Source organism: Lagopus leucura, unplaced genomic scaffold (assembly GCF_019238085.1).
Source record: "Lagopus leucura isolate 7727_CA_CO unplaced genomic scaffold, USGS_WTPT01 Super-Scaffold_739, whole genome shotgun sequence".
Taxonomy (NCBI): domain Eukaryota; kingdom Metazoa; phylum Chordata; class Aves; order Galliformes; family Phasianidae; genus Lagopus; species Lagopus leucura.
In genome coordinates, this window is record NW_024962255.1 from 12520511 (window position 1) to 12539992 (window position 19482).

At 38.2% G+C, this 19482-nt stretch overlaps 2 protein-coding genes across 6 annotated transcripts in view; one reads left to right on the top strand and one right to left on the bottom strand.

The window, feature by feature from the left end:
• Positions 1 to 474: 474 nt before the first annotated feature.
• On the bottom strand, positions 475 to 6328 carry RPS24 (ribosomal protein S24). 4 transcript variants are annotated; one of them, XR_006177362.1, is made up of 8 exons: positions 6284 to 6328; positions 5081 to 5146; positions 4541 to 4750; positions 3919 to 4029; positions 3794 to 3796; positions 3073 to 3090; positions 1354 to 1391; positions 475 to 566 (listed from the first exon to the last, which is right to left on the bottom strand). XR_006177362.1 is itself a non-coding variant. In XM_042862737.1 (7 exons), the coding sequence occupies exons 1-6, from the start codon at positions 6284 to 6286 to the stop codon at positions 1389 to 1391; spliced, it is 396 nt and encodes a 131-aa protein (XP_042718671.1). In that variant the 5' UTR covers positions 6287 to 6328; the 3' UTR covers positions 475 to 566; positions 1354 to 1388. The 4 variants fall into 4 exon arrangements, 2 of the variants coding, with proteins under 2 accessions (XP_042718671.1, XP_042718673.1); XR_006177363.1 differs by lacking the exon at positions 3794 to 3796; XM_042862737.1 differs by lacking the exon at positions 3073 to 3090.
• An 84-nt stretch (positions 6329 to 6412) lies between these two features.
• Positions 6413 to 19482, top strand: part of POLR3A (RNA polymerase III subunit A) — a 33060-nt gene continuing 19990 nt past the window's right edge. For both annotated transcript variants that reach the window (XM_042862735.1, XM_042862736.1), the window contains exons 1-17: positions 6413 to 6795; positions 6933 to 7068; positions 8068 to 8205; positions 8786 to 8957; positions 9778 to 9932; positions 10880 to 11119; positions 12008 to 12170; positions 12348 to 12484; positions 12896 to 12999; positions 13731 to 13872; positions 14340 to 14480; positions 15437 to 15506; positions 16442 to 16569; positions 17245 to 17383; positions 17543 to 17707; positions 17987 to 18159; positions 19320 to 19431. In XM_042862735.1, coding sequence (XP_042718669.1) covers positions 6752 to 6795; positions 6933 to 7068; positions 8068 to 8205; positions 8786 to 8957; positions 9778 to 9932; positions 10880 to 11119; positions 12008 to 12170; positions 12348 to 12484; positions 12896 to 12999; positions 13731 to 13872; positions 14340 to 14480; positions 15437 to 15506; positions 16442 to 16569; positions 17245 to 17383; positions 17543 to 17707; positions 17987 to 18159; positions 19320 to 19431 — 2359 coding nt within the window. In that variant the 5' untranslated portion in view covers positions 6413 to 6751. The remainder of the gene's footprint in view (positions 6796 to 6932; positions 7069 to 8067; positions 8206 to 8785; positions 8958 to 9777; positions 9933 to 10879; positions 11120 to 12007; positions 12171 to 12347; positions 12485 to 12895; positions 13000 to 13730; positions 13873 to 14339; positions 14481 to 15436; positions 15507 to 16441; positions 16570 to 17244; positions 17384 to 17542; positions 17708 to 17986; positions 18160 to 19319; positions 19432 to 19482) is intronic.

Consider the following 19482-nt stretch of genomic DNA (forward strand, 5'->3'; position numbering starts at 1 on the left):
CTTCCAGAGAAATTAAAGGTGCACTTCACAGTTCACAGAGCAGAGCCCCCACAGTCTACCCTGAAAACCCAGGAATGAAGAGCTAGTTGTACTAGACTCTCATATTAATTAAAATCTCAACTGTAAAGTATTCAGCTTTGAATGTCTCTGCTGATACAATTGTCTTCTGTCCACTCCACGGGTAGAACATATACAGGCCATCAAACGAGCATATTTTGAAAGGGCTCTTGAAACCAGACTGAGCACCACAAGACAAAAAAGTATGCCTACCTCCACTGAACAGATACTGCCTGTTCAAACTTGTAAACTATTCACCATAGAAAGCTTTGATTCATATTTCAGGTTGATACTCAAAACAAAAAGATGCTTAATTACGAAATGACTTTAATATAGTGCAAATAGCACACCAATATTAAAGTTCCCAAGCTTTACAAGATCGTAATTATTAAATCAAAACTAATGGGCAAACCAGGATTTGACTGACATAGTTTATTTAATGTTAAAGCCAGATGAACAGCTTCTTTCCAGAGCAGTTCTTCCCATACTTCTTGATGGAATTAAGTAGCCTGTAAAGAAAGAGAAAGGTCAGCTCCAGAAGATTACAACAGATCCCATACTCACACATTTATGGGGTCTGAATAACTTCTTTCCAAATATTACTCTCCTTAGAAAAAACATAAGGTTCAAAGCTTCACAATATAATCATGGGAATGAGCCTAGATAACAGCACTTCTCTAGAGGAGCTCAATCTGGAATTGCTTTACCAACCTCCTGCTCAAGACATTATATTCACTGTATCAGCCCCCAGGCAGTTACTTTAAAAATGAGCCATTTATAGCATCTGTAATAAAACCACACTTAGATCTGCAATGGTTACTGCCCACAGCATATCTATTTTACTTGTTCCTGCAGCAAAAACACAAAAACAAAGTCTAGCACTTGTCTGAAGTAATATCAGGCATCTACTTAAGTATCACTAAGACAGAATTGTTTCCAAAGCTGAAGTTACATAAATCCAAACAGCCTCAGAAAATACAAAGCTATCCTATCCTTATCATATTTTAACTTAGTTTCACTGCAAGTTCAATGAACAGTAAATCAGAACTTGGCCCAACCTATAAAACTTCAGATTATCTATTAGCCAGGTATTTCATGCAAGTTCAAGAAACAAATAATCAACTAGTAGTAAGCAGAATAGTGATCTGTAAACATTTCAGTCTCCCTCATACTGATATAGAACAACATGCAAATACCAGTCCTCACATTAAACTTCACCAGCATTAAACTTACATCATAGTATAACTACAGGCTATCTAATGTCTACTTTTAGAAAGTATCCCCCTCAAGTCATACCTGTTATCCATTTTCCACACCTGAAGTACATCCAGTTACTGAAAAAGAAAAACATTTGATGAGAATAGTTTTATTAATGTTCTACTACTGTAAATGACACAGACTTGAAAAGACAATTTGCTTTTTCCGGTTACCACAATTACATGTGACAGGAAAACCTCTGAATTTTTATTACCATAAAAGCTAAACACTTGGATTTCATGCATTCCCTCAAGCTTAAAATGGAATCTAACAAAGACTGTACAGAGCTTAAGTAACTCTCAGGATGCAATTACCTATTCACTTATAGCTGAAGGCTACATTGGTTTTAAGTACTCATCCATCCACATTACTGTTTGATCATGTTTAAAAAAACTAAACATTTCTGTTAAAAAATCCACATGCCAAAACCTGTCAAAATGGCTTGGCGTTAGAAGCCATGGGGTTTTATCCTTAAAAAAATGTTACTTTCCTGAAGAGGTCTAATCAAGTGCCTAAAAACTTCTGATTTAAACAATTCTCACAGACCACATAGGTGGACACTAAAATTTCATGATTCCTAATGAAAATGCAGACAGCTGTGAATAAGGATATTATGGCACAATTATGTATAAGCATGCATTCTACAAGACAAAGCTTTAAGGCAGGAGTGTATTCTGCAATTCCTTTCTGTGATACAACAATTTTCCCCAAACAGATTTTCCAGAAGGCATGTTAATTAATTTGTCCTTAGTTATTAACACATGGACAAGGATCAACAAAGATGGCCAAACAAAGAACAAGATCTTAACTATGCATACCCAAATGATACCTAAAGATAATTTTAAAGGACATCAAAAAACTCTTACACCAAAATGCTGTCCCCTTACTACTAAGAAGGCATGCTAGTTTGACAAGCATTTGATAAATATGCCACATTTGCTGCGTAATTATCACAGCACACATCCCTACTCCTGATCTCAAAAATGCTCATAGAGTTAAGGAGATTTTAAATGAACTGGAAAACTTTAACTCAAATAACAGTTAACAAGTGTAAAAATACAAGACTGTTTACAGCTACCTTCAAGTGCCAAAACTCCTCAAGGGAATTTCCCATACCAGGTATCAGTGCAGCACTGACTCCCCTCAGCATTCACAATAGATGCATGCTAATGTTACAACTGCCGTAAAGGATATTTCGTACCTTCCTACTTTAAACAATGTATGACTTCACTATTCAGCCAGCATTGAAATGAAAAGATGAAAAACATTCCAGATCACAGCTAATAGCATCCTCATCTATCCAGTGACTGCAAGAACTTCATTTATACAAAACAAAATTCCAGAGCAGCTTAGAATAGTTAGAAGTTTAATGCTGACAACAGAAGCAGTTTACAACTACTGGCCCACCTCCACTAAGCTGTTTTGTGACTTAAGTCTTCATAAAGATGCACAGGTATTTTTGTCTTAAGGTCAAGTTACACATGCAATTACACTACACTATTCCAAACCAGAATTTTGAACAAATGTATCAAAAGCAATGAGTTGTCCTGCCTTCTTCTTACTGGAAACTCCACATTTTCCATGTCACTTCACTAGCTCAGAACAAACTTTACTATACAGTCATCTGAACCTGTACAAGATAGAAGTTCAAAGCTAGCATATAAGCATGCAAGGGAGTACAGTGCTTCAATGTGACATGATTAAAAAAAGTGTTTCAGTGATGTATAGTTCAGTCACATCCATGCTCATTTTCAGTACCTGCTAGATACTTCATTTCTGATGGAGAATCCCAAGAAAGTAGGAAAAAAAGCAGAAGTGAAGATTACTGAAGTTCAAGATGTTAAAGCAATTTAACAGTTACAGATCTATGCAATAAACCCAACAACCTCTTCTTATTCAAATGCAGTTGCAAAACCCACTTAGCAGCACAAGCCTACTCAGTGTTATCTAAAGTGCAAGAAGCTGCTAGGCAAAGTGACCATCTTCATACTGTTTTCTCCTCAGTTTTGATGATTTTGCCTCATCATAAAGGAACTCTGTCTCTTCTCAAACTGCATGCTTTCTAGATTTGTACTGACTTGCAGCCCACAGCATAGAAAGCTCCCAGCAGCAAGAAAACCCAGTTGTTAATCAGCCCCTTAGAACCAATATAAAGCAATTATTGTTTCTTATTTCTACTTACAGTCTTCACCACCTACAACAAATCCTTAAAACTTAAAAGAATACTAACTTAATAGAATACATGTTAGATATTTAGGTAGTCTGAGTAACTAGTATTAAGTAGAGTAATTTGTACACAGTATTACTGAGTTATGAGATTAGAGCATTACTGTTAGGTTTAAGAAAGCTTAACTTTAGTTCAAGTGACATGTAAGAAACAATCATTTAAGAAGCACTGCCTCATGTTTTATCAGCTGCAGCAGTGAGGAGCAGAACTAAGCTATGGAGCTAACAAGCTATACATGACCACACAGATTACCTTCTGTGATCCAGTAGAACAGGTAAAAGAAATGGAAGAAAGACAAGGTTATTCTATTGAATAACTTCTTATTAACATTTCAATAATAACATGCCAACTCTAGCCTACAGATAAGCTCATCATACCTTCTTGCCAGCACCAACATTTGCCTTAGCTGTACCCCTGACTTTCTTCATTCTGTTCTTACGTTCCTTCCGCTGCTTCCTAGAAGTCTTCTTCTTCTCATACAAACCATGCTAATAAAAAAACAGTTGTATTCAATATCTGTTCAGTGGTAGTAACCAAAGTTTTCATTCTAAGAAATACAATTGTTTTAGTATTGCTAGACTTTCCAAGTACTGTTTCAATGAAATAACAGCTAAAGAGCAAGACAATTTCATTAACAGATGATAAAATAAAGGAAACTAAGATCTTGCAAGGACCAGCCCCATTGTGTATGGTTACAGAGTTTTAGCAATGGATAAGGAATCCTTCTTTGCAGAAGATCACAAGTAATATCAGTTTTGCCATCCCAATTCTACCTTATTATTATACCTAATTATACCAGAAGCAATCTATTTTTCCAATGCAAAAGCTAATCCATACTATGTTAAGACCTCTTACATAACACTAAATTCCCTATGCACAGCAATACCCCCACAAGACTACAGGTATGTTGCTTGCTTTTTTTTCCACATGAAAATGAACTACTAAACACTTGAAAGTCATCCAAATTATTTTCTAGTTACTGTGGAACAAATAACTCACTCTGGCAAGTCTGTGTTTTGGTTCATTTTTCTTTGCATAGTCCAAGGAATCGTAGATCATGCCAAAGCCTGTTGTCTTGCCACCACCAAAGTGAGTTCTGAAGCCAAATACGAATATTACATCAGGGGTTGTCTTGTACATTTTCGCCAGCTTTTCCCTGATTTCTGTTTTGGGGACTGTGGCCTTCCCAGGATGAAGAACATCAATCACCTAAAAAATTTTTTTATAAGTCATATAAAAGCCAAAGACAGTCAACACCCAATAAAACAACTGGACTCCCACCCTAAACTCAAAACCTGAACTAGGCCATCCTAGCAATACAAAGCATCACTAATCTAATCCTAACAGTTTCCTGCTTCAAATCACAGTTCAGCTTGCTATCCCATCACGACGATTTACCTTCAGCATGCAGGAATGTGTATAAACCTCTACACACCTGATAATGTTAACACTTCTAAGGCCCCTTGCTTATAATGATTTAAAATACATGCAGTCAAGAACCAATAAACAACTGAAGATAGTATTGAGCGTTTTTCTTACCATCTGCTTGCGCTGAAGCAGTCTGTTTGTCATGAACTTCCTAGTTCTTATGGTCACTGTGTCATTCTGCAAAACAGAGTACATAGAAGTGATACAAAACCATAGTTTACAAAGCCTAATGTGTATATGATGCATGACACCACTGCAGTCAGCGCTCTACTTGAAGTCAGCTGCATCTCAATTAAACACATTTGTCTCATGCTATAGGATTTACCCTACAGAACTAAAGTACACTGAAGAACAGTCACTCCCAGCCTATGGCAGAAGCCCACAGACAGAAGCATATACATCCCCTTTATTTTAACATGGGGAAATAGTTTTATTCAAACACATAGACTACAGAAAAGAAGCTCTAACAAACTCACAGAATTATCAGGGTTGGAAGGGACCTCAAAGATCACTGAGCCCAACTCTCTGTGAAAGTAAGTTCCCTACAGCAGATCACACAGGTAGACTTCCAGATAGGTCTTGATATCTCCAGATGTGGAGACTCCACAGCTTCTCTGAGCAGCCTGTTCCAGTGCCCTGCCACTCTGATAATACAGGAATTCTTCTTTGCGTTAGTACAGAATCTCCTATGCTCCAGTTGCTGCCCATTACCTCTTATCCTACTACTGCTCATCACTAAAAAAAACCTACCCCCCATCAACTCAATACTTTAGATATCTATAAACAGCAATGCATTGCCCTCTCAGCTTTCTCTCCTCCAGGAAGAAGATCTCAAGCCTCTCAGCCTTTCCTCATGCAGGAAACACTCCACACCTTTAATTATCTCCGGGCACTATAACAAGATAAGGATCCTTATGAAAGCTACACACTTTGTCCTGATAGGGCTTTTCAGATAGGAAGCACCAAAGAACTAAGATGCAAGTAAGACCCACAGCGCTCCACCGAGAAGCAGGGACACAGCACTTCGGTACCTCAGTGCCACCTGAGCCTACGGCCGCTCCCCCCGGCAGCATAGAGGCCGCCCAGCAGGCCCAACACACGCCCAGCCTCTCTCCCCACAGCTCCTAGCGGCATCAACCAGGCCGCAGGAATCCCGATTGTAAGCAGCACCGTCCCCCATCCGCCGCACGCCATACCCGCGCAGCCCCCTGCAGGCAAGCCAGCCCAGCAGGACGCTACTTCCCAGGAGGCTCTCGGAGCGCGGATGGCAGCACAGCAGAATGGATAGCACAACCCCAACAGCCCCACGCTCACCATCTTGTCGGCTCCCTCCGTGCCAGCGAACGAGAAAAGGAAGTGGCGCCGCCGCGCAGCCAATCATAAGGCGGCGCTGGGGGCCTTCAGCTGGGGGTGGGCCCATGAGCGAGCCTGGCTGTTCCAGTGCCGGAGCTGGGTAGAAAAAGTACGACCGTATTGGTGGGGCTTCGCGTGAGGGTTCTGTAGCTAAGTGGGGTACCTCAGTAGGCTCGCGCTGTGATCCGGTTCTGCTCGTTTGCCGATTTGTTCTGTCCTGCACCCGGTGAGGAAGACTGGGGAATACGGGACTGGCGCGGAACCTCGGCGCCCGCACCTGCGGGAGGCCGTGCGCTCTCTCCGACAGGGGGCGCTGTAGGAGGGCGCTGTGTCGCTCTCTCTATCCCTCTCTCCATCGCGTTCCCATCAATCTATGGTAGGCGGTCTGCTGCCGCTGTCGCCGCATGCAATCTCCGTGCCGCCGGCGCCATGGTGAAGGAGCAGTTCCGCGAGAGCGATGTGGCCAAGAAAATGTGAGCGGGACCGTGGCGCGGGAGGCAACTGAGACCGGGTGGCTGGAGGGGCCGTTGGGAAAAGCGGTGGTGTGAGCGGGGGGGCCGCGTGTGCGCAGTCAGCCCTGAATGACCCTGTGTGAACTCTCGCCTCCCAGAAGCCACATCTGCTTCGGGATGAAATCCCCAGAGGAGATGCGGCAGCAGGCCCACATCCAGGTGGTCAGCAAGAACCTGTACAGCCAGGACAACCACCACGCCCCGCTGCAGTATGGCGTGCTCGACCACCGCATGGTGAGGAGCCTCGGTTTCCTACAACGTCCCTTTTAGGGATTGGCATGAAATAGTTACAAATGATATATCTGAAGTTTACTATTCAAAGTACACACAAGTATATTTCTACTTCCACAATATAGGCTGTTAGTTGCAATGGCATCTGCAGCTTGACAATTTGGATAGCTCAGCAAAGTACTCTTGGGAGTTAGCAGACGAGATTTCTCTACCTGATTCTTAGAGACCCAGAAATATTCATCCACAAAACATGGAGCTGAGGTCTGTGGGCTGCAGATCAGGTGCCACATGGTTCAGTGGCACCTGCTGCATGGTTCAGTGTCTCTGCTGTTAGGAGGTGCTGCGTGGAAAACTTTTCTCGTCTTCTACTCTGCTCCAGTGGGACCACATCTGGAATACTGTGTCCCGTTCTGGGCCCAGTTCAAGAAAGATAGGGAACTTCTAGGGAGGGTCCAACAGGAAGCCACAGAAATGTTGAGGGTCCTGGAGCGTCTCCCTCCTGAGGACAGGCTGAGAGACATGAAACTGTTCAGCCTGGAAGAGAAGGGTGAGAGGGGATCTAATCAATATGCAGCACTAGGATAAGGGGCAATGAGAACAAACTGCAACACAGGAAGTTACATACAAATATGTAAAATAAATTCTTTACTGTAAGAGTGACAGTGCTCTGAAACAAGCTGCTTAGAGAGGTTGTGGAGTCTCCTTCTCTGGAGATATTCAATATCTATCAGAACTGCTGCCTACTAGACTGGCTGTAGAGAATCTGCTTTAGCAGGGAGTTGGACTCACTGATCTCCAGAGTTCCCTTCCAACCCTTGGGATTTTATGATGTGTATTTCATGAAGTGCCACTGACGTGCTTCTGTTACTGGGAAAAAAAGAGTGAGGGCTGTGGGTCTGCTATCAAGATAGTTGCCTAGCCTAAGGACTGTTCTGTCTTTTACATATTTAGCTGATTACAGCTAAAGCTTTATTCTGTGCATGTGTTCCTTTCCTTTCAAAGGGAACAAGTGAAAAAGATCGTCCCTGTGAAACCTGTGGAAAAAACCTGGCTGACTGTTTGGGACATTATGGGTACATTGACTTGGAACTGCCGTGTTTTCACGTTGGATACTTCAAAGCTGTAATTGGCATCTTGCAGGTAAACTTAATTTTCATTTGCTTTCAATATCTAGGCTGATAAAAGGAAATGATTAAAGAGAAATGAGATACTGAGATGATACAAGAGGTACTGCTTGAAAAACAGTCGCTCAGATGACAAATGTAAGATTGTGTTAAATATTTCATGCAATTTGTGTTTTGTAAATAAGTATGTTTAAGTATCAATTCTAGTAACGTAAATGCATCAGTGTTATTCTTTTTGATCCAAATAGATTAGAATCAAATCGTAGAATCATTAATCTGATATCTTTCTCTAGTTGTTTGAAGTAAATGTGTTTGGCATAACTTGCCTTTTAAGCCGTTCCAGTGAATCACAGCTCTGTTTGCTTTGTATTTTTTTTAAGTTCTGCAGAACTTAGACAATTTTTTTTCTGTATTTTTTTTCCCATGAACCTGGTTGTTTTTGTTGTTGTTGTTATGATATATGAATTCATCTTTCATCCAAGTCTACAGTATTTTGTTAAAAAAATCCTGTGTGCTAGTGAAGAACTCAGGTTGTGGTAGAAGTTACAACTCTGCATGTTGTGTTAAATGACTGTGCTTACGTGTTCACATTAAAGATGATCTGCAAAACCTGTTGCTGTATCATGCTGTCAGTAGAAGAAAAAAAACAGTTTTTGGATTACTTGAAGCGGCCAGGCCTTACATATCTTCAGAAGAGGGGGCTGAAAAAGAAGGTGTCTGAAAAGTGCCGGAAGAAAAACACTTGTCCTTACTGTGGTGCCTTTAATGGTGAGCACTGACATTAGCAGTTTTTCATAGTTCTTTACTGGTTTTTTATCCTTGTTCTTTCCACAGTTAATGGATATTTTCTCTGTCTACTCTTAAGAAACAGGTTGTTGCATTCTTTATACTAAGCAAAGTCTTATTGATATTTCACATACGTGGAAGTAGACATTGACCGAGTAACTTATTTTTTATGCATCTCTTCATTACAATGACCAATACTTAATACTTGAATAAGGTGTGTATTGAAAATGCTGAGTCACGGCCTGAAGCAGTGATTGAACACCTGGTGGGAAGGCAGGGCCAACTCAGGGGAACTCAGGTGCATGCAATGCAAATAAGTGACCAAAAGGGGTGGAAACAGGATCCACACCTTCCCAGACCTCATTTAAGGGTTGGCAGCAGAGGTAAGTCTATCTCTCTGGAAATCTTTGTGTATTTGAGGCCTTTTGAAGATGAGTAGTATCTTTTCTTTGTTTTTGTGCCTACAGCTGTTGTATTCAAGCAAGTTCTTGCTGCGGTCTGGGATCTTGCTGTTCTACTGCCTTTGCTATGTTTTCTATTGTGCTGCAAGGGCTAAAAATAGAAAGCCCTGTTTAACCATTTGCTTAAAATGTGGCAAGCTATCGTTGATGATTGGTACCTTATTTTGGAAGCATTTGTAAACTGTAATTCTGATCTTCATTTTTCATAATCCCATTAAATTGTTCTTCATAGTGTTAGATATGCTTGCTGTTTTCTGGAAGGGTGACTTGATTTTGAAGCAATTCTTTATGGTTTTTTTTGTTGCTGTTAAGTTTTTCTTTAAAACAACATTTTCTTGCAGGAACTGTGAAGAAGTGTGGTTTACTGAAAATAATACATGAAAAGTACAAAACCAATAAGAAAGTTGTAGATCCAATAGTATCCACTTTTTTGCAGTCCTTTGAAACTGCCATAGAACATAACAAAGAAGTAGAGCCCTTACTGGGAAGAGCTCAGGTGAGTTTTGTTATTACTTGAACTTTTTGCTGTTTTTTGTGCATGAAATAAAGTTTTTGAAAGGTTCTCAATGTAGCAGCTTATTGTAGACCAGTATTTTAAAAATGCTAAGGCACGTGAAGAATGTTTACTGTATTGTGACCATTACTTTGTTTATCAGTGTCTTGTGGTATGTACTTTTCTGCCTGTAGGTGAGGGGGTTGCTCTTAATATGTGAGAATTCAAGAAGCTTAAGAAAAAAAAAAAGTGGGGGGATGGAGGAGGTAGGACATGTAGATCCAAAGAAATGCTGTGTACCTCTAGATTTACTGTAGCTCTGAGTGGACTGTAATACGTAGAAATTTGTTTTCTTCAGAAGAATGTAATAATGATGAGGAGAGAAGAGACTTAATCAGCTGTTGTTTCATACAGCTTTGCATTGTGTGCAGTTGTTTCTTTTTGTTCTTGCTGAACTTGGAAGGTATCAGGGTAGATATATGCACAGCAAAAGTAATGAGCATCTGGAGTTTTTCATACTGCAGAAGTAGGTGTACTGGAAGAGAAACGAAATGTGTTTCTTGTCTTAGTTTTTTTTAAAGAAAAACTAGGAAGTACTGTAGTTCATCTCAGTTTCTGCTAATTAAGTAAGAAAAGTATTTTAAGTTTGTTGTAATGCCTCTATTACATTGCTTTAAGAAGTAACTATGCAATACTGTTAAAAAATACTGTTAAAAATAACTTAAATTAATGCTAATGAAGGAAGCCAACAAAAAATAGCAAGTATAAGAAACTATAAAGGTTGGTTCAGAATTAATAAACTAATTGTTGATTGTGTTTTTCTTGTGTGTTGATAGTGGTTTTCTATTTGTTCTTTTTAAATACTGATTGTTCAACAATAGAGTAGATGAAGGGAGTTGCAAATTGTTACATGATGGCTTGATTTTACCATTTTCTGTTTGATTTTGTAGGAAAATTTGAATCCATTAGTAGTATTGAACCTCTTCAAAAGAATCCCAGCAGAAGATATCCCTCTGCTTCTAATGAACCCAGAAGCAGGTAAGCCTTCAGATTTGATCCTCACAAGGCTTCTAGTGCCTCCACTGTGTATCAGACCCTCTGTCGTGAGTGACTTGAAGTCTGGCACCAACGAAGATGACTTGACAATGAAACTGACAGAGATCATTTTCCTCAATGATGTAATAAAAAAGGTGAGTCATCCTTCAAGCTCTCTGAGACTGTTACTTTCAAAATGTTTAGCACTGACTATAGCAAGTGGTTTTATATGTACTGCTACTCCCAGTCCTGCAAACAGTCTGTGTTGTACCACTGTGGTGTTTGGAATTCTATTGAAAGAAATCAAGTTGCTTCAAGTAGAGCTAGCTCTCTGGTTGCTTCTGGTATTGAATGTGCTAAAGATGTACTGGAGACCTGGGACAAGATTTTTCATTTTGGTTTTGACCTGTGAATTCATTTTTTATGTTTGCTTGTGGGTTTTTCCTGCCCCCTTCTCATTATTGTAACATTTTTTTAATGGTTGCTTACAGTGAAAACTTTTTTTTGTGGAAGCCTTTCTAGTTCTTGACCTTTTTCTATTCTATCTGTTATTAAGAAATCAATTTTCAGTTAGCGCATTTATCGAGCTGAATAGAAGTATATCTGATGGTTTACCATTTGTTTAGAAGAACTGTTCTACCAGACTAATTTTTTTCAGTATTTTCAAAACTGATCTTTTGTCAGTAAAACAAGGCTAAGTTAGCAAATTCTCCTGTGATTGAAGAATGAGTAACTACTGATTGTTTTCCTGGTTGTGAAATTATATTATCTTCAGCAGATTGGAAAAATGTACAATTTAAAGGAATTCATAGTTTATGCATTTGTCAAAAGCTGACAAAAACATTTCTTTTTTTTTTTTTTGTGGAAAGGCTTATACTCCAGCAATAGAAAGCTGCCTTGCCTTTTTCATTCTAATGAGTGTAAAGTTTTTTGATGTTATTTTCCAAAAAAGAGTTGTGCTCATTGTCAGAATTAAACTCTTTACTAGTTTAATTTGTTGCTTTGTTTATTTTCTGAAATGGATTACTTTTTTTTTTTTTTAGCACAGGATATCAGGAGCTAAAACACAGATGATTATGGAAGATTGGGACTTCCTTCAATTGCAGTGTGCCCTTTACATCAACAGTGAGCTTTCTGGAATTCCTCTGAACATGGCACCTAAAAAATGGACCAGAGGCTTTGTACAGAGACTTAAGGGAAAGCAAGGTTTGTATAGGAAGTTGGTTTTAGTTAAGTTAAAACTATTTTCTATTCCAAAGCATCTCTTTGTTACCATTGTGTTGTGCTACTGTTATGTACCTTCAAAGATATTCTAATGTGTTATCATAACAGGCAGCATTTTGAAATTAACTTTCTCTGAAGGAACTCTTGTTTGTTTGTTAGGTCGGTTTAGGGGGAATCTGTCTGGAAAGCGAGTGGATTTCTCTGGCAGAACGGTTATTTCCCCTGATCCTAACTTAAGAATAGATGAAGTAGCAGTGCCTATTCATGTTGCTAAAATACTGACTTTTCCTGAAAAGGTAGGTAGCACAGAACCAAACCTTTTCTCTGTCTTTTTGTGGTTTTTTTTTGGGGGGGGAGGTTGTTTTGTTGTTAGCTTAGCGTGTGATTTGGCTGCTGCTGGTAAACAAAACTTGTACTATCGGATGTATACAAGTACTGTGGAAGCATATGGGGTAAGGAGTGACAGACCAGGATAGAATGGTTTACCTTGATGTTTTCTGACTTTAAATATAGCTTCATATTTTCATTGATTTATCTGCTTAATGAGTGATTCTTATTTCTGAATTTCCTTCCCAGACTTCTCACGTTACTGTGCTCTAAATTTTTGTCTTCTTACTTCACTGCTGAAGGCTGTGAGGGGGATAATCAGTTGTGCTGAAAAATTTCGGATGTTTCATTTCTTCCTGTTTGAAATGTTTATGCAATAGGTAAACAAAGCAAATATTAATTTTATGAGGAAACTTGTCCGAAATGGTCCTGATATTCATCCTGGAGCCAACTTCATTCAGCAAAGGCACACACAGATGAAAAGGTACCGTGTTTATCTGTAATTATTCACTTTTCATCTCTTCTCATGAGCTTGTTCTTACTGCTGTGTGGAATCAATTATATCTAAAGGGATTGGCATCATTTTTTCTCTAGCATCTTTCATATAAGACAGTAGCAAAAAAAAAAAAAAAAATATATATATATATATATATATATGAAAAGGAGTCATACTAAACCTGAAGAGATTATATTCACTGTATATATATGCATATACTTAAAATTCACATATTAATGATAGTGAACTGCAATTAGATTACTTTAGGGCAGTCTATTTGGTATCGAGGCCTAGATACCATAGGTAGTATAGAAACTTGAAGGGGATGAATGTTTTGGGTCTTACTGAGAGGTAATAAGTGAAAGGAGACAATATTGGTCATTTTGTGCTGTTTTCACCCAAGGGCTATCAGTTTATGGATACTAAAAAGTAATTGTATGATATTGAAACTCCCTGTTCTCCCTGATACAACAAAAATAATTGGTTTGTCTTTGTAGGCTTTCCTAGTTTTCGTGGTAATAACTTCACTTTTACTAATACCACAATTTTGTTACTTAAAATAGTAACTGATCTAATGTTTAGTGATGCAGTCCCTACATTTTTGTCATCTAGTCATTGCAGTACAAATACTTTTAATGGAGAAGCTTGCATTGTGAACACAGAATTCATTCAAAGTTCTCTAAGTCTTTGTCTTTTTTTTTATGACACGTTGTTGTAAGATTCTTGAAATACGGAAACCGAGAAAAGATGGCACAGGAGCTGAAATTTGGTGATATTGTGGAACGGCACCTTATAGATGGTGATATTGTCCTGTTCAACCGACAGCCCTCTCTTCATAAGCTGAGCATTATGGCTCACATTGTGAGTGCACAGTCTAACAGTAAGGTGGTAGTACATCATGTGATTAAGAGGCCTTCACTTGCAGCTATTTATCTCTTGCATGTACAGAAATAGGTGCTTTTCTAACCGTGCAGTTGTGCTTTTTGCATGGGAATTGATGTGTAACTGGACAGTGTGCTGCCAGACAGTTCTTTTAACAGCTCTATTTGACTTCAGAATCTGTTTTTGAGTGAGCATTTTGCTATTGTAAAGTTCCTGTGGCCTCTAGAAAGCATTCTGTATAAATACTTCATAATAGAAGTTAGATGTATTTGTGTAAGCAATAATGTATTCAGTTTCTGTTTCATGGCTGTGATGAGTCCCACAGTCAAAAATTTTGATGCATATCTGTAATAGAATGTATAATGCCTACAAAGAAGCACTTGAGCTTAGTCTTTCATCTCTCCACATGCTTCGCTGCATGTAAAACACTTTTTTTCTGTTTGCAGGCTAGAGTAAAACCCCATAGGACATTCAGATTTAATGAATGTGTCTGTACACCATACAATGCAGACTTTGATGGAGATGAGATGAACCTTCACCTTCCTCAGACAGAAGAAGCAAAAGCAGAAGCACTTGTTTTAATGGGGGTATGTATGTAGATCATGTATTGGGACTTTGCTAGTGATGGCCATGCCTTGTAATACTTATCTTACATGTGAGATCTAAAGTTACCATCAGGTTCAATGAGTATGGATAGTATGCAGCTATGAAACTCCTTAGAAGCAAAATGGAAAAGGGAATTGAGAATAAAACAGAGCTGTTAGTCTGACAGTAGACTGGGTGATAGTCTAATACATGTGCGTTTAGTATTCCTGGCAAATTCTGGATTTTTAAATAAATACATGTTGTCAACATGTTTCTGCTTGACTACCGTTATCAGTTGCTGCCAAAATAGTGGGTTTGTGCTGAACTAATAGTTACTAGAGGAGACAGATAAGTAGGTTTTTATTTAGGAGGGTGGAAAAAATGGGGAAAAAAAAAAAGGTAAATAGAGGAATATGGTGGTTGCAGTGCTTTATCTGTAGCATGAAAGTGGAGTCAGTAGCAGCAATTTGAGGATTTTCCAGGACATTGGTGCTCTTGGGTGACTAGTTCTGCTGTGCGAAGACAGCTGTTGTTTGTAGCATGTATTGACTTGCTGAGGTGATTTGGGAGCTTAAAAAGAAAGCTTCAACAATTTAAAAAAAAAAAAAAAAAGTATAATCTAGGTTTTTGTTGTCCTGTGAATAGTTCAGGCAAGTCTGAGGCAGCCAGGTACTGTATAGATGGGGTTATAGAGATGACTAACTGGAGCAGGAAATAGTGTGAGTGGGAGCTCCTTACCCTAAACTCAATTTGTTTGCTGTAGTATGATGTTTGAGGGGATGTATGTGATGTATGTGATACATGTTAAATCATAGTTTTTAATGTTTAGTGCATGGAAGTGATGTATTTTAAAAATATTTGAGTGAAGTGTCAGGATGCAGGAATTGGTATCTATAAATCTACCTAAGTGGAATATCAGTGTTTTGCAGTGTGTAACTTTTAATTTTACATCATATAGACTAAAGCAAACTTGGTAACACCAAGGAATGGAGAACCTCTAATTGCTGCTATTCAAGATTTCTTAACAGGTGTGTACTTAATCTTATTTTAGAGCTGTGTAATGTAATAATTCTTTGAGAATCCTTTTTTAGTAGTTTTTTTTCTATATCAACATAAATTTTGTCTTTTACAAGTGAAAGTGACTGTATGAGAGTAAGGCCATTTTTTTTTTTTTTTTAGTCTGAAATAGGATGTTCTTCAGATTGCTTCTGATACTGTCAACTGTAGTTGGTGCTATTTTTAGTAGCCCTTTGTGGCTTGTGGTCTTTTCAACATCAAAAGTGAATGTTTAGGATCTTCACATGTTATGTAGTGTAGATTAATTATGATTATGGTAGAGGAGTTAAACTCATTAGCCTAAAATGAGTTTTAACCTACAGTAAGTAGCTTCAGTTTGCATTATTTCTTCAAGAGAAGTAATGAATATATGAAAGTGTACAAAGTCAGTGCTGAAGCTTTTTTTTTACTTATGGCACAGTGTATGAAAAAGAACAGAGGGTAGCAAAGGAGGCTTGTTATGAGGAGGGGTTTGGCCTCTTCTCCCAGGCAACAAACAGGACCTGAGGACGTGGCCACAAGTTGCGTCAGGGGAGGTTCAGATGAGACATAAGGAAAAACTTTTTCTCTCAGAGAGCGGTCAGGCACTGAAATGGCTGCACAGGGAGGTGGTGGAGTCGCTGTCCCTGGCAGTGTTCAAGAGGTGTCTGGATGAGGAGCTGTGAGATGTGGTTCAGTGCTTGTAGCAGTGGTGATGAGAGGGTGGTTGGACTAGAAGATCTTGTAGGTCGTTTCCAACCTTGTGATTCTATGATTCTGTGACTCTATGAAATCTGAATGTCATAGAATTAATTTTATCTGAAAAGCTGTGTAAACTATTATTTTGTGCAGTACATAGTTACTTAGTATCAGAATGAGGTCATTAATACCGAATATGCAATAACCTCTACATGTAATCACTTTTCAGGTGCCTATCTTCTTACACTAAAAGATACTTTCTTTGATCGAGCAAAAGCCTGTCAAATCATTGCTTCTATTCTGGTTGGCAAGGATGAAAAAATTAAAGTTCGTCTTCCTCCCCCAGCAATTCTGAAGGTGTGTCACACTGTTATTTAATATTATAAACACTTTCTCTATATGTTCTTTACCTATGGGGATGTTTTCAGTGAAGAGACCGTTCTTATGTTTTCTGCTGTCTATTTCTTACAGTATCTAATACAAAACAAAGTGCATTCATTTTGAGTTTATATGAACCTTTTTAACAAGGAGCAGTGTTTCTTTGACTGCTTTTCTTATTCAAAATGAGAAGATACAGCTGCTTTTAGCAGTGATGTGTTTACTTATGTTTAACTACAAGTGAGTGAAGTACATAATTACATAAATCTTTAATCTCTTATAGCTTCAGACAGCATTGCATAAGTAACTATAAATGTGATACCTAGCTTGTGAAATGAAATTCACGTAGCATCATATTTTTTTCCTTTCCTAATCAGGGAAACATGACAATGAGAGGGAGCAATGGAGCATGTCTCAGTAAATGCATGCACATACCCTTACATAAAGAATAGACATTTGGGAATCAGCATTTTTATTTATGTAGAAATGCATATTGTTTTTCTATTCAAAGGAATAGCATTATGTGGCTTCCTATTTAGTATGGAAAGATTAAGAATTAAAAACAGAATTTTACAATTAGACTCTTACTTGCTGCTTCTAGTAGTTGTATCATAAAATCTGTAACCCTAATTCCTGTCATTTTATTTTCCTAAGCCTGTAACACTCTGGACAGGGAAGCAGGTTTTCAGCCTCATTCTCAAGCCCAGTGATGACTGTCCTGTAAAAGCCAATCTGCGAACCAAGGGCAAGCAGTATTGTGGCAAAGGGGAAGATCTGTGTTACAATGATTCTTGTGAGTAATACTTCTAAAGCTGCGTTTTGTAAGCTTTCAATAACATTGTAGATGTTCAAATTCAAACTGCTTCTGGATGTGTTTCGAAGGTGAACTGAGTATGAGAATCTTTGAGTCATGCTTTAGAATTCTGAATTGTTTTTGCTTTTCTCTTTCTAGATGTCACAATTCAGAACAGTGAGTTAATGAGTGGCAGTATGGACAAAGGAACCCTAGGTTCTGGATCAAAAAATAATATCTTCTACATTTTGCTGAGAGACTGGGGACAAGTGGAAGCTGCAGATGCCATGTCAAGGCTAGCCAGACTTGCTCCTGTCTATCTTTGTAAGTTTCCTTGTAAAACAATATCTTAAAGGGGAAATCCAGAACAATCGAGCAAAATTTGTTTCATATACAATGTATCCTGTTCCAAACAAAGAAAAAACAAAAAGATAGTCATTAAACTGTCAAGTAGTAAAACAATTGGTATGTTTACAAAGTGCTTATGTCTGTCACATGGTGGGGGGAAATAACAAAGTTCCAAATGACAAAATGTCTTGATTTTCATTTCTATTTTTATGTATGAGATTGAGCTAGCATTATAATCTTCTTGTTTTATGACAGCTAATCGTGGCTTTTCAATTGGAATTGGTGACGTTACCCCAGGTCAAGGCCTGTTAAAAGCTAAGTATGAGCTGCTGCATGCTGGTTATAAGAAATGTGATGAATATATTGAAGCACTGAACACTGGCAAGCTACAGCAGCAGCCTGGTTGTACTGCAGAAGAGACGCTAGAGGTAAGCATTTTAAATTAAGTCAGTATGTATTTAGAATAGAAACTTTATGAATGTATTCAGAGTTTGTGAAGCTAAACGTTGTCTCCTGATGCTTAAAAATATAAGAAGTATGGTCTGTGCGCGTGCAACTTTTGTTGTCTGAATATCTAATCCTTTAGATATATATAGCCAGCTAAATGTTAAAATGTTAGTTAAATGCTTAATAACCAGGATCCTCCCACCCCGCTGGAAGTGTTGAAGTGACACAGAATAAGAGAATGAAAACAAGATTCATTGCATTTACCAATATTTACTGAATTAATAAACAACAGTAACAACAATAAATTTAGTCCAAGAAACAAAACTCTTTTAATTAGAATTGTCTACAAGCAGTATGTTTTCTTATATCCTATTAGAACAGCTGTCAAGTGGACTTCAGTTACACTTTTTTCTTTTGACTCTTTCTGTTTAAAAGAAAAAAAAAATCAAGATCAGCTAACATTATCTAAAAGCTTAGGGATAGTATGTTAATGATATCTGAATAATACTATGTTAATAAGCTGAAGAATACTACGTTAATTGACTTTAATAGTTTTATATGTCTGTTCTCTTGGCTATCAATGTATTTTCTTTTAGTTTCTTAGTAGTAGAAAGGGATGTAGGGGAGGAAGTGTATGAGGAAAAACAGACAGGAAAAACCCACCCTGTGAAGTACTACATTTGTCTAGTTACGTTTTGCCTGAAAGAAGTCTTCACATGTTTCATGCTTTTCCTCTTCTCAGAGACCCTGGTTTTTGGTATAGTTTATAAAATATCAGAGATATTAACACTGTACATTGTGAGAGCATTCCAAAATTACTTCTTTGCAGTAATCTTTCACATAGTACAGCTTAGCTTAGTTCAGTACTTGGTACTGAAGTACTACTGAACTACTAAGTAGCTTAAGAGGTTGTAATGTGCCCAGATACTGCTGCCTTAACCCAACAAAGAATTACTTTGCTGCAAACTGGAAAGTTACCCAAGTTAAAAGTTGCAACTTTACCAAAATAAATTCCAGGCTTATTTCTCTTAATTCTATTTTTAGTACTTATTCACTGCTGAAGGTACTGCTGGAAAATGGTAATATATTATTTGCATATGGCTTTCTTTACTAATACCAAATCTCTGTTCTTGGATTTCAGGCTTTAATACTTAAAGAACTCTCTGTTATCAGAGATCATGCTGGCAGTGCCTGTCTCAGAGAACTGGACAAGAGCAACAGTCCCCTTATTATGGCTCTTTGTGGTTCTAAAGGTAGGGATAGCTGAGTTCCAGAGTTAGTTTGCTAATTCCATCTGTGTTCTT

Bases quoted from the DNA above. Each gene is read 5' to 3' on its own strand.
- RPS24 (XM_042862737.1), bottom strand. The intron at 4,751-5,080 runs GTAAGAAAAACG...AAAATTTTTTAG, and splicing joins TGCTTCAGCGCAAGCAGATG to GTGATTGATGTTCTTCATCC. The intron at 4,030-4,540 runs GTGAGTTATTTG...TTTTTTTATTAG, and splicing joins CAAAACACAGACTTGCCAGA to CATGGTTTGTATGAGAAGAA.